At 42.1% G+C, this 12,653-nt stretch overlaps 1 protein-coding gene across 1 annotated transcript in view; it reads left to right on the forward strand.

Moving 5' to 3' along the window:
* LOC137658486 (S-methyl-5'-thioadenosine phosphorylase-like) overlaps window positions 1-12,403 on the forward strand; it is a 79,874-nt gene extending 67,471 nt beyond the window's left edge. The window contains exons 6-8 of the mRNA XM_068393237.1: window positions 851-969; window positions 1,473-1,563; window positions 11,761-12,403. Coding sequence (XP_068249338.1) covers window positions 851-969; window positions 1,473-1,563; window positions 11,761-11,802 — 252 coding nt within the window. The 3' untranslated portion in view covers window positions 11,803-12,403. The remainder of the gene's footprint in view (window positions 1-850; window positions 970-1,472; window positions 1,564-11,760) is intronic.
* The last annotated feature ends 250 nt before the right edge of the window (window positions 12,404-12,653 follow it).

Here is a 12,653-nt window from a genome sequence, read left to right on the forward strand (position 1 = left end):
ACAAAGACAAAAATTAGTTGATGGTGTATTCGTTTTATGAAAAAATAAACTAAATTGTACAAAAACTACCTTAGAAATTGGAAGAAGAGGTTAATAAATCAGTAAACTTTTTTAATCAAACACTGCAATGCTAAAGATTATAATATAAAATCATCGCTCATCGGCAACAGGAATTAAACACCTTAATCTTTATCATGTTGTTAAACTCTGCAGTAAATGAAATATGAGAAAAGTATTTTTGATGAAATTTGCACACCTTTATATGCTAGAATGAAAATGATAGTTCAATTGATAATTGTCTCTTTTAGCAAGAGGAAAAAAAATCCATTATTAGTTTTCCTTATTCAGCTGATTTGGAAAGCATAGATGGTAGTCTCAATCATCTTATAAACATAAACAATAGGAAAGATGTAAATACATTTCGATTATAATTCATAAGGAAAATATGTGAATGCTACATGCTTTACTCTTGGTTACAGTTTTTTTTATTCTATACTTGTTGACCTCGGTAAATTTACATAAAGTTTTGTCAATTGCGTAGCCTGACCATGCAGTACATACTTTAATTTTATATCTTGTGCATGATGCACCCACCTTAAATTTGCCTTTAAAATTAGGTCTTCATAAGTCACATGATACTCTAGTATACAGTATATGGTAATTTAATTAGTTAAAGATTACAGTATTTCTAAATTTTTAGGTGGTTCAGTAATCATTCTTGTCATTTATGTTTTTCTTTGTAAGCTCAATTTGTATCAATTTTAGGTAATTTTTCATAACTGTTATGGTTATAGCATCATGCCATTATTTTTTTATCATCTGGGTGACTGACTTTGAAATCCCATTTTAGGTCATTCTTGCAAAGGAACTTGGATTGTTCTATGCCGCTGTTGCCATGGCAACAGACATGGATAGCTGGAAAGATGATGGAGAACCAGTGAATGTGGAAAAGGTGCTGAGGACAATGAAGTAAGTAGCCTTTGTTAATCCTGTAATTCCTAAGGGTAAGGGCCTTCTAAGGATTTGTTCTCTCTTCTTTACCTTCAATTTCAACTGCAGGCCTTTCCCCCAATTGCTCCTGTGTGCTGAATGTTCCCCTAAGCCCTAGCACCATGCTATAAGGCCCTGAACCATAGATACTATCTTAGGGTAAGGTAATCGTGCAAGTTATTGATTTAAATGAAAAATCATATTTTTTCACATGATTATTTATCAGGTTCAAAATATGGAATAGATCTAAGTAAAACATGGTAAAGTATAGTATTTGTCCCATTTTATCCTTTTGCCATTCATAATATAAGATTTTTGTAAATTAATTTTGTTGATTTACTTTTATTATTAAGATTATCATTTTCCATCTGTTATGCACCACTGTAGTGTATTATTTCAAGGAAGGAACATAAAATTGAAATAAGTCTAGTGTACAGGTATCTTGATGATTAAATGATTAAACCGATTGTTTCTATTTGCAGGCAGAATTCAGAGAAAGTGACCAACTTACTAAAGAAGGTTATTTCCAAGATTGCTGCAGAGGACTGGGATAGCAGAATTAAAGCAAGCAAGGTAAATTGTGATGCATTTTGTTCTATTTAGATTTAACTCTATGGAAAAGAATTTTCATGGAAAACACAGTTGAAAAGGTGACGGTATTAACATTTTTAATTTAATCATAAATAAAGATTTCACAATTAAAGTTTACAAATATGTTATTTTTATTAATAAAATAAATTTTTGAATATACTTACCCGATAATCATGTAGCTGTCAACTCCGTTGCCCGACAGAATTCTATGGAGGGATACGCCAGCTATCACAATACTAGAAGGGGGTGTATTTACCAGCGCCACCTGTGGCCAGGTACTCAAGTACTTCTTGTTGACACCTCCTCAATTATTCCTCGGTCCACTGGTTCTCTATGGGGAGGAAGGGAGGGTCGATTAAATCATGATTATCGGGTAAGTATATTCAAAAATTTATTTTATTAATAAAAATAACATTTTTCAATATTAAACTTACCCGATAATCATGTAGCTGATTCACACCCAGGGGGGTGGGTGAAAACCAGTGTACAAGATTAAAGGATAGCTAAGTATCCCATATTTCATATAATCAGTTATCCACAATAACAATGAAATAATAAGTACCTGGTAAGGAAGTCGACTTGAACCGTTACTCTGCCTTTAATAAGATCGTCTTCCTTACTGAGCGCAGCGTTCCTCTTGGGAGGCTGAATCAACTCAAAGGTGCTAAAGTATACAGGGCTGCAACCCATACTAAAGGACCTCATCACAACCTTTAACCTTGGCGCTTCTCAAGAAAGAATTGACCACCCGCCAAATCAACAAGGATGTGGAAGGCTTCTTAGCCGACCGTACAACCCATAAAAAGTATTCAAGAGAAAGGTTAAAAAGTTATGGGATTATGGGAATGTAGTGGCTGAGCCCTCGCCTACTACTGCATTCGTTGCTACGAATGGACCCAGGGTGTAGCAGTACTCGTAAAGAGACTGGACATCTTTGAGATAGAATGATGCGAACACTGACTTGTTTCTCCAATAGGTTGCATCCATAACACTCTGCAGAGAACGGTTCTGTTTGAAGGCCACTGAAGTAGCCACAGCTCTCACTTCATGTGTCCTTACCTTCAGCAAAGCAAGGTCTTCTTCCTTCAGATGAGAATTTGCTTCTCTAATCAGAAGCCTGATGTAGTAAGAAACTGAGTTCTTAGACATTGGTAGAGAAGGCTTCTTGATAGCACACCATAAGGCTTCTGATTGTCCTCGTAATGGTTTTGACCTTCTTAGATAGTACTTAAGAGCTCTAACTGGGCAAAGTACTCTCTCCAGTTCGTTCCCCACCATGTTGGACAGGCTTGGGATCTCGAACGACTTAGGCCAAGGACGGGAAGGAAGCTCGTTTTTAGCCAAAAAACCGAGCTGCAAGGAACATGTAGCCGTTTCAGATGTGAAACCTATGTTCCTGCTGAAGGCGTGGATCTCACTTACTCTTTTACCTGTTGCTAAGCACACGAGGAAAAGAGTTTTTAATGTGAGGTCCTTAAAAGAGGCTGATTGGAGCGGTTCAAATCCTGATGACATTAGGAACCTTAGGACCACGTCTAGATTCCAGCCTGGAGTGGACAACCGACGTTCCTTTGAGGTCTCAAAAGACCTAAGGAGGTCCTGTAGATCTTTGTTGGAGGAAAGATCCAAGCCTCTGTGGCGGAAAACCGCTGCCAACAAACTTCTGTAACCCTTGATCGTAGGAGCTGATAGGGATCTTACGTTCCTTAGATGTAACAGGAAGTCAGCAATCTGGGTTACATTGGTACTGGTTGAGGAAAACTGCATTGGCCTTGCACCAGCTTCGGAAGACTTCCCATTAAGACTGATAGACTCTGAGAGTGGATGTCGTCCTTGCTCTGGCAATCGCTCTGGCTGCCTCCTTCGAAAAGCCTCTAGCTCTTGAGAGTCTTTCGATAGTCTGAAGGCAGTCAGACGAAGAGCGTGGAGGTTTGGGTGTACCTTCTTTACGTGAGGTTGACGCAGAAGGTCCACTCTAGGAGGAAGAGTCCTGGGAACGTCGACCAGCCATTGCAGTACCTCAGTGAACCATTCTCTCGCGGGCCAGAGGGGAGCAACCAACGTCAGCCGTGTCCCTTTGTGAGAGGCGAACTTCTGAAGTACCCTGTTGACAATCTTGAACGGCGGGAATGCATACAGGTTGAGATGGGACCAATCCAGCAGAAAGGCATCCACGCGAACTGCTGCTGGGTCTGGAATCGGAGAACAATACAAGAGGAGCCTCTTGGTCATCGAGGTAGCGAAGAGATCTATGGTTGGCTGACCCCACAGGGCCCAAAGTCTGCTGCAAACATTCTTGTGAAGGGTCCACTCTGTGGGGAAGACCTGACCCTTCCGGCTGAGGCGATCTGCCATGACATTCATATCGCCCTGAATGAGCCTCGTTACCAGCGTGAGCTTTCGATCTTTTGACCAAATGAGGAGGTCCCTTGCGATCTCGAACAACTTCCTCGAATGAGTCCCTCCCTGCTTGGAGATGTAAGCCAAGGCTGTGGTGTAGTCGGAGTTCACCTCCACCACCTTGTTAAGCTGGAGGGACTTGAAGTTTATCAAGGCCAAATGAACTGCCAACAACTCCTTGCAATAGATGTGAAGTGTCCTTTGCTCCTGATTCCATGTTCCCGAGCATTCCTGTCCGTCCAGTGTCGCACCCCAGCCCGTGTCCGATGCGTCCGAGAAGAGACGGTGGTCGGAGGTCTGAACAGCCAAAGATAGACCTTCCTTGAGAAGAATGCTGTTCTTCCACCATGTTAGAGTAGACCTCATCTCTTCGGAAACAGGAACTGAGCCCGTCTCTAGCGTCATGTCCTTTATCCAGTGAGCAGCTAGATGATACTGAAGGGGGCGGAGGTGGAGTCTCCCTAACTCGATGAACAGGGCCAGCGATGAAAGTGTCCCTGTTAGACTCATCCACTGCCTGACTAAGCATCGGTTCCTTCTCAGCATGCTCTGGATGCATTCTAGGGCTTGGAAGATCCTTGGGGCCGACGGACAAGTCTGAAAAGCTCGACTCTGAAGATCCATACCCAAGGAGACAATGGTCTGGGATGGAACGAGCTGAGACTCCTCAAAATTGACCAGGAGGCCCAGTTCCTTGGTCAGATCCATAGTCCATTTGAAAATCTCCAGACAGCGACGACTTGAGGGAGCTCTTAAAAGCCAGTCGTCTGACGGAGCCGGACACAAGATCATGATACTGCTGCACAGTCTGTAAACTGTCAATCATGGGCAAGCGAGGAAGTACAGTGACAACCCGAATCTGTCTAGACTGTCTGGGTCGTACAGACAACTCCTTAACGGGTTGCTGAGGTTGCCGCACTGCGTCACAACAAGTCCCTTCTGTTGGTTGTTGAACGTCTTCCCCGTGACACATTGACTCCGTAAACAAAAAATCCTCTAACAAGGACTAAGCTTGGACTGCATGTCATGCAACACAGCTCAAGGTCTATGGGAGCAGGTGTGGTAACAGACGGGATTAGCGGCTGAAGTGTAACCATTACCTTCCCTGTAAGCATGTTATGCTTAAAAAAAAAAAGAGATTATGCAGCTAAAGGCTCCCTCCAAATGACAGAGTCCTCAAGGGAATATCAGAAGGAGGGAGAAAAGAACTTTCTCATCTACAGGGACCTTATCCTAGAAAAGCTAAGTTCTCTGAGTGAGGGTTCACTGGTGCAAAGCAGCAGACTAGAAGGCAACGTTATGAAACTGCTTGACAGTCTAGTGAGTTGGCAACAACCCAAGATGTGTTGAGAAGCATGCGGTAAGGTATGCAGAGCATGATGTATGCAGAGTATGCTGAATGCAGAGCATGCTGTATGTAGAGCATGTTGTATGCAGAGCATGCTGAATGCAGAGCATGCTGTATGCAGAGCATGTTGTATGCAGAGCATGCTGAATGCAGAGCATGCTGAATGCTGAGCATGTAGTAAGCAGAGCCTGCTGTAAGCAGAGCCTGCTGAAAGGAAAACAGAGCGTGTGCATGGCGTTTAACATTTCTCAGAAATTCCATGACCAGTGCTAGAGTGCTTTATGCATGCTTGCATGGGGTTTAAACCATGGTATGCTGAACAGCAGAGTCAGAACGAGCTGGAACAACAATAGTGTGGTTTCCTCTTCAAGACTCCGATGAGGGAACACCTGAGGCTCAGTCTGCAAAGGCTGAATAAAAGACAAGCAGAAGGAAGGCGCATGGGTGGAGGAGGCTGACTCCTAGCATGAGTGGTTGAACCCAAGGGTTGCGCTTGCTGAGCGGTTGGCGGAAGCGGAGTAGCAAGTTCCAGTTCCTGTGGTGTGAGCGGAGCGCGATGAGGAAGAGGCTGCGCAGAACAAGGTAAATGTCTCGCAAGCTGAGGCTCCTGAGGCGCAAGGCTAAGGTGTTGTGGTGCTTGCCTTATGGAGGGTTGAGCTCGCTGCAGCAAGAGCTGAGGAAACTGACTCATGGACGGGAGAGGTTGTTGTACCTCAACCGAGTGTTGCATCACTGGTGGAGCAGCAAGTGGAGGCGGAGGAAGAGAGGTATAATCCTCCTGATCCCAATGTAAAGGTTGCCTTAAGAAAGGCGGAGGCTGAACACCACAGGGAACAGCAAACTCAGCACGTGTCTCAACATCGTACGCCTGGCAGGTGGAACTGCTGGCAGGTGGTACTGCGATCAGGCGGAGCGAGTGTAGGTGGAGGGAGTGTAGGCGGAGGCGGAGGAGCAACACTCTCAGCCCGACACTCACGCATCAAGTCCGAAAGCTGTGCTTGCATGGACTGTAGTAGAGTCCACAACATCATACGCCTGGCAGATGGTACTGTGATCAGGCGGAGCGAGTGTAGGAGGAGGGAGTGTAGGCGGAGGCGGAGGAGCAACACTCAGCCCGACACTCACTCATCAAGTCCGAAAGCTGTGCTTGCATGGACTGTAGTAGAGTCCACAACATCGTACGCCTGGCAGATGGTACTGTGATCAGGCGGAGCGAGTGTAGGAGGAGGGAGTGTAGGCGGAGGCGGAGGAGCAACACTCTCAGCCCGACACTCACTCATCAAGTCCGAAAGCTGTGCTTGCATGGACTGTAGTAGAGTTCACAACATCGTACGCCTGGCAGATGGTGCTGCGACCAGGCGGAGCAGGTGCAGGCTGGGCGAGCACAGGCGGAGCAGGTGCAGGCTGGGCGAGCACAGGCGGAGCGAGAACAGGTGGAGGGAGTGTAGGCGGAGGAGGAGGTGCAACACTCTCAGCCCGACACTCACGCATCAAGACCGAAAGTTGTGGACTGCAGTAGAGTTAACTTGGGGTCGGCAGACACTAAGTTCTGCTGAGGTAAAGCCTTAACAGCAGAGATCTGTTGTGGCAGAACCTTACTCCTCTTAGGCGGAGTGTAATCAACTGATGACTGAGGAGAGTCAGAGCTAACCCAATGACTGCATTCGGGTTGTGAACTTTAACTTCGTACGTCTGGCATAGGTCTGGACTTAACGTTTAAGAAGTCTTGAGACCTGAGACCAGCGTTACTCTGCCTTTATTTTCTCCCCTAATCTCTTCTGCAGACGAGCAAAATAAGGGCTCAATCGTCTGCGGGTGGGAGTGACGGTCTCGGTAAGACACGCCCACAACCACCGAGAATACTTCTGTGCGCCGATCAAGGCCTGCTGAACCCTTATGCCCTTCGACATTGCTTCTCCCCTGGGCTTGGGAGCTTGCAAGAGGTCCCGGACTGGGAGGACGACTGGCGCGCACAAAAGTACCCTCACGCACTAATCACTTATCACTTTGATTTCTGTTTGCACTTATTTCACTGAACTCGAAACTTTAAGTGGTTTGTACCTGAAATACGCAATTCTATCCTTTCTCAAAGTTAGTAATTGCGAAAACAGAATTACAATGTAACAGAAAAATCTAATGAAAGATAATTCAGTGGTTGGAAAGAGACTAAACACTAGATCACTCTAGAAACGTTTAGTTTCTTCCCCTAAAGAGACTAGGGAGAAGAGCAAAAAACGATAACGACGTTACTCGTACGCCTGGCAGGCTTGAATGAAACGTTTATCCTCTTTCTCCCTCCGTCTCTATCTCTCTCTCTCTCTCTCTCTCTCTCTCTCTCTCTTGACTTAGAACCTGAGAGAAGAGCCCAATCATATATATCGTTAAAACATATTATTGTTAAAGGAAAAAAACTGAAAAGTTCCTTTATTAGGATCAAAACCATTAAGTTAAGAAAGAATAAACAAAACGCTAGACACGGTTATTCTTACTGCAACGTGAAACCGTGAACATTCTTTCTCTATCGTAACGATAGAGTGCAAGTTGAACGTTCTGAACGTCAACAACTGCAGAGACAAAACAAAACGTTAGTTCAGCTTTGAAAACAGTACGAGACTGTCAAAGAAAATCTTTCAAACTCTGTGGCGGAAATAGCATAATATGTTAACAGGTAAAACCGAAATGACGGGCTCAAAGTTTATTAACTTCGGTAAAAGACCGCCTACTATTAGGAAGGTCGAATATAAACAAATATAAAAATTAATTTTAATGAGTTTATAATAAAAGGAAGTTAATCGAAGAGGCCTATAAGAGGCGGAGAGATATAAAATAAATCTATAACTTTTGTTAAGCAAAATTAAGAAAGAGAGTCTATACTCTCTTAGACACCAACACTTCCGTCTAAGGGAAGGGTCGGCCATTGAAAAGTGAACGAGAGTTCATACTCTCTCGTCACCAAAATTAATCAAATTAATTCCAAAAGCTAACTAAGCTAATATAGAAGTTTCCAGTAAAGCGACAGCCGAAATCAAAGAGAAATACTTCACCAAAGTCGTGAAAATACTCCAAGAACATAAGCGTATCCCAGAACGTCTTGCCGGAAGCACGACAGAGGAATAATTGAGGAGGTGTCAACAAGAAGTACTTGAGTACCTGGCCACAGGTGGCGCTGGTAAATACACCCCCTTCTAGTATTGTGATAGCTGGCGTATCCCTCCATAGAATTCTGTCGGGCAACGGAGTTGACAGCTACATGATTATCGGGTAAGTTTAATATTGAAAACTTTTATTTTTGAATATGCTACAAAATCTATGTAAATTTTTGTACACTCATAAATGCAGGAAAATGCTGATGCAACTCTGTCGTTATAAGAAAATGAATACAAATGGTAGATTGGATTATTTTAGACAGGATACAGCATTCATCCATTGCTCATGCAACTGATAGCTGCGGCAGGTAGTCAGTAGTGAGGACAGTTATGTTAGTGTTACTGTTGCTAGTAGAATTGTTGTGGACACTTTTGGCAAGGCTGCTGCTTCAAGACTTGTTGCAGGAGCAGTTAAAATGGCAATTATTCCTGCTCATACTAGAGTTGTAGGTAGGTGTTGGCAAGGCTGCTGTTGTAAAATTTGTCACAGCTGCTGTTGACATATCTCCTGTTGCTTCTGTTGCAATCGGTCGTTTATCAGTAGTAATTGCAGTGATGTTATTTTGGTTACTGCAGGAGCAGACGAAGTGAGTTACTTTTCTAGTGATAAAATACAAAACAATTGTTAACCTTATCTTGGAGATGTCAGGGAGATTTAAAATTTAGGAGACATTGCCTATAATTATGGTTTAACATAATTTAATCTGTGGTAAGCAGCTCTTCTAGGAAAAGGACACTCCAAAATCAAACCATTGTTCTCTAGTCTTAGGTAGTGCTATAGCCTGTGTACCTTGGCCTTCCATTATCTTGGGTTAGAGTTCTTTTGATTGAGAGTACACTCAGGCACACTATTCTATCTGTCTCCTTATTTCCTTTCCTCATTGGGCTATTTTCCCTATTGGAGCCTGTGGTCTTATACCATCTTGCTTTTCCAACTTGTAATAATAATATTAATAATAATTATAATTGTTGGCTTCTTCACAAGCTTGTTGCTGCAAGATTTGGTGTAGGAGCTATTTGAGTTTTATTGGCATCTTCACAAGCTTCCTGCTGCAAGGCTTGTTACAGGCACTGTTGGCATAGCTTTTGCTTCTGCTTGTGTTGTTTTAGGCAGTGTTGGCAATGCTCCTGCTAATATTCCTCAGATTTATTGGCTTCCTCTCAAGCTTGCTGCAGGAAGAGTTAACATGGTTCCTGCAACTGATGTTGGTGCAGGTCATCAGTTTGGATGTTATTTTAGCTACTGTTCTAAGACTTGTTGCTAATGTCTTTTGAAACATACCGCAACAGGTAGTCATTAGTGATAACATTAATGCTATTGTGACTGCTGCTGTAAGACTTGTTGCAGGTGCTGTTGACATGGCTCTTGCATCTTATGCTGCAACAGGTTATTGTAGTGATGCAGTTATGGTTGCTGCTGGTACAGTTTTTGTAGAATGTAAAGAGACTTCTGTATAAGAAAGTGATTTTACCAACTGTGATGTATGGATCGGAGTTGTGGGGAATGAAAGTGATGGAGAGACAAAAATTGAATGTGTTTGAGATGAAGTGTCTAAGGAGTATGGCTGGTGTATCTCAAGTAGATAGGGTTAGGAACGAAGTAGTGAGGGTGAGAACGGGTGTAAGAAATGAGTTAGCAGCTAGAGTGGATATGAATGTGTTGAGGTGGTTTAGCCATGTTGAGAGAATGGAAAATGGCTGTCTGTTAAAGAAGGTGATGAATGCATGAGTTGATGAGAGAAGTACAAGTGAAAGGCCAAGGTTTGGGTGGATGGATGGAGTGAAGGAAGCTCTGGGTGATAGGAGGATAGATGTGAGAGAGGCAAGAGAGCGTGCTAGAAATAGGAATGAATGGCGAGCGATTGTGACGCAGTTCCAGTAGGCCCTGCTGCTTCCTCCGGTGCCTTGGATGACCGCGGAGGTAGCAGCAGTAGGGGATTCAGCATTATGAAGCTTCACCTGTGGTGGATAATAGGGGAGGGTGGGTTGTGGCACCCTAGCAGTACCAGCCGAACTTGGTTGAGTCCCTTGTCAGGCTGGGATGAACATAGAAAGGAGGGGTCCCCCTTTTTGTTTGATGTCGGCTACCCCCCAAAATTGTGGGAAGTGCCTTGGTATATGTATGTATGTACATCTGGTTTTTCAATCTTCAACCTTCACTACCACCCTTTTACCTCCCCCAATCTATTTCCCCATTCTTTTGCTACAACTAATTTCCCTTCAACCAAAAATATAATCAGACATACCGTTAGCCATACCTTTAAACAAGTGCACATCTTTCTATCTTACAAACATTCTTCTTATCAACATATATTCCATTAATGGCCTTTCTACCACTCTTCCATTTGCCACTCTTACCCATGTATGCCTGTTATTGTCTTTCTTTTTGAAAAACTACCACTTATCACCAGCTCTTGTTCAACACACATATCTACCACTCTCACCACTCAATTTTCACCTGGTACTTTATACATCCCAGTGACACTTTTTACTTCTCCACCACCCACTTTTGCATTTATATTACCCATCACAAGTACATAATTCCTTCTACCTAGTCCTTCAACACACCTAGTCAATTCATGCCAGAATTCTTTCTGGTCTTCTTCACTTTTTTCACAACCTGGCCCATACACTAACAATAGCCCAACATTCTGTACCCAGCCTATCCCTTACACTCATTAACCTAAATGATACCTCCTTCCATTTTACTACTTTACCTGTCATCTATTTTCTTAGCAATAAAGCCACACCCTCTCTTGCTCTTCCTCTTCCAATCCCAGACACAATACCTGTCACTTCATCCTTCCCTTTTATCTTTGTCTCACACAAGGCCAACACATCCATCCTTCTATTTCAAAACATATTTCCTATCTCACATCTTTTACTCTATCGTACTACATCCACGCATATTCAGACACCCCAAAAGTAGATTGCGGGGATCAGTCACTCTCCCCCAGCTCCTCCTCTTTGATATCTCACAAGAAATAACTACACAGGAGAGGGGATTCCCAGTTGCTTCTAACGACACGCAAGGATACTTTCGTGCTATTCCAATTGTTGTTATGCCCTGCAGCAACATTATATATTTATATTCTACATATGTTGAACTATATTAACTTTTATTACATGTATGCAATGTTGACTGTACCTTATCAATATTTATAAGCAAGACAATAAACGTGTTTAAAGAGGTAAGGGTTTGAAAAGGTTTATATATTATATTGAGCCATTCCTTCAGCCATATTACAGAGAAAAAATATCACTAATCACTATTTTTTTTTTCAGGAAAGTGTTGAAATGAATGTCATGTTACCTATTCCTCTTTAGCACTAACTGTCAAGATAAATTGGTATGGTCTTAACAACCACGGGATGAATTGTGGTAGACACGTCAGTGCCATTACATCGTTGCTTTTTCTGTAAAAGATGTATTTACAAAGAGTATTGACTTTAGTAAGTATTATCATGGGTAATTAGTTTTTGAAGACCTATTCCATGATAGCTTTTGTTTTTGTTTGATAGTTACATTTAGCCTTGTGTATTATAGAATTATCTTTTAGCTGTGATATATATTGAAGTCCAAAGTTGTATTGCCATATACAGTATATGGTTTGACAATGGTAATTCTTTAGTGATTAGCAAGTTTATTGTTGCTTCTTCTTTAAAGTTGATTATTTTATTAACAGTATTATGATGATCATTGGCAAGTTTAGTTTCACAAAGACCTCAGGTTTAGCAATAGATTGTTTTGATTGAAAATAATTATTTTGTTACCTGTTTAGTGTTTTCAGATCTTCGATTTCAGCAATTTTAAGATGCAGGTTTAAGTTGAAAATTTAATCTACTGTTAATATGCTGACTTTTGTACTATCCACTATAATATACAGTACATACAATATATGTATACTACCAAATAAAGTTTTGAAAATGGTTTTTGTAATAATTGACCTTTTATTTTATAAACTAAAATACATATGATTTACATATTGTAATATTTACGTTTTGTAGAATTTAAATAGTTAGGACTAGTCAATCAATGTGAAAAAATTAAGATATAAATCACCTAAAACAAATATCACAACAGGCAGAAAAGTATAGAAACAAATTGCTTGATGGCTGTTGATCCCTGTGCCAATTGAGTATTGCAGTGTTAAGTTGGGTTCTCAACTGGTTACAGTA

Source organism: Palaemon carinicauda, chromosome 19 (genome assembly GCF_036898095.1).
Source record: "Palaemon carinicauda isolate YSFRI2023 chromosome 19, ASM3689809v2, whole genome shotgun sequence".
Taxonomy (NCBI): domain Eukaryota; kingdom Metazoa; phylum Arthropoda; class Malacostraca; order Decapoda; family Palaemonidae; genus Palaemon; species Palaemon carinicauda.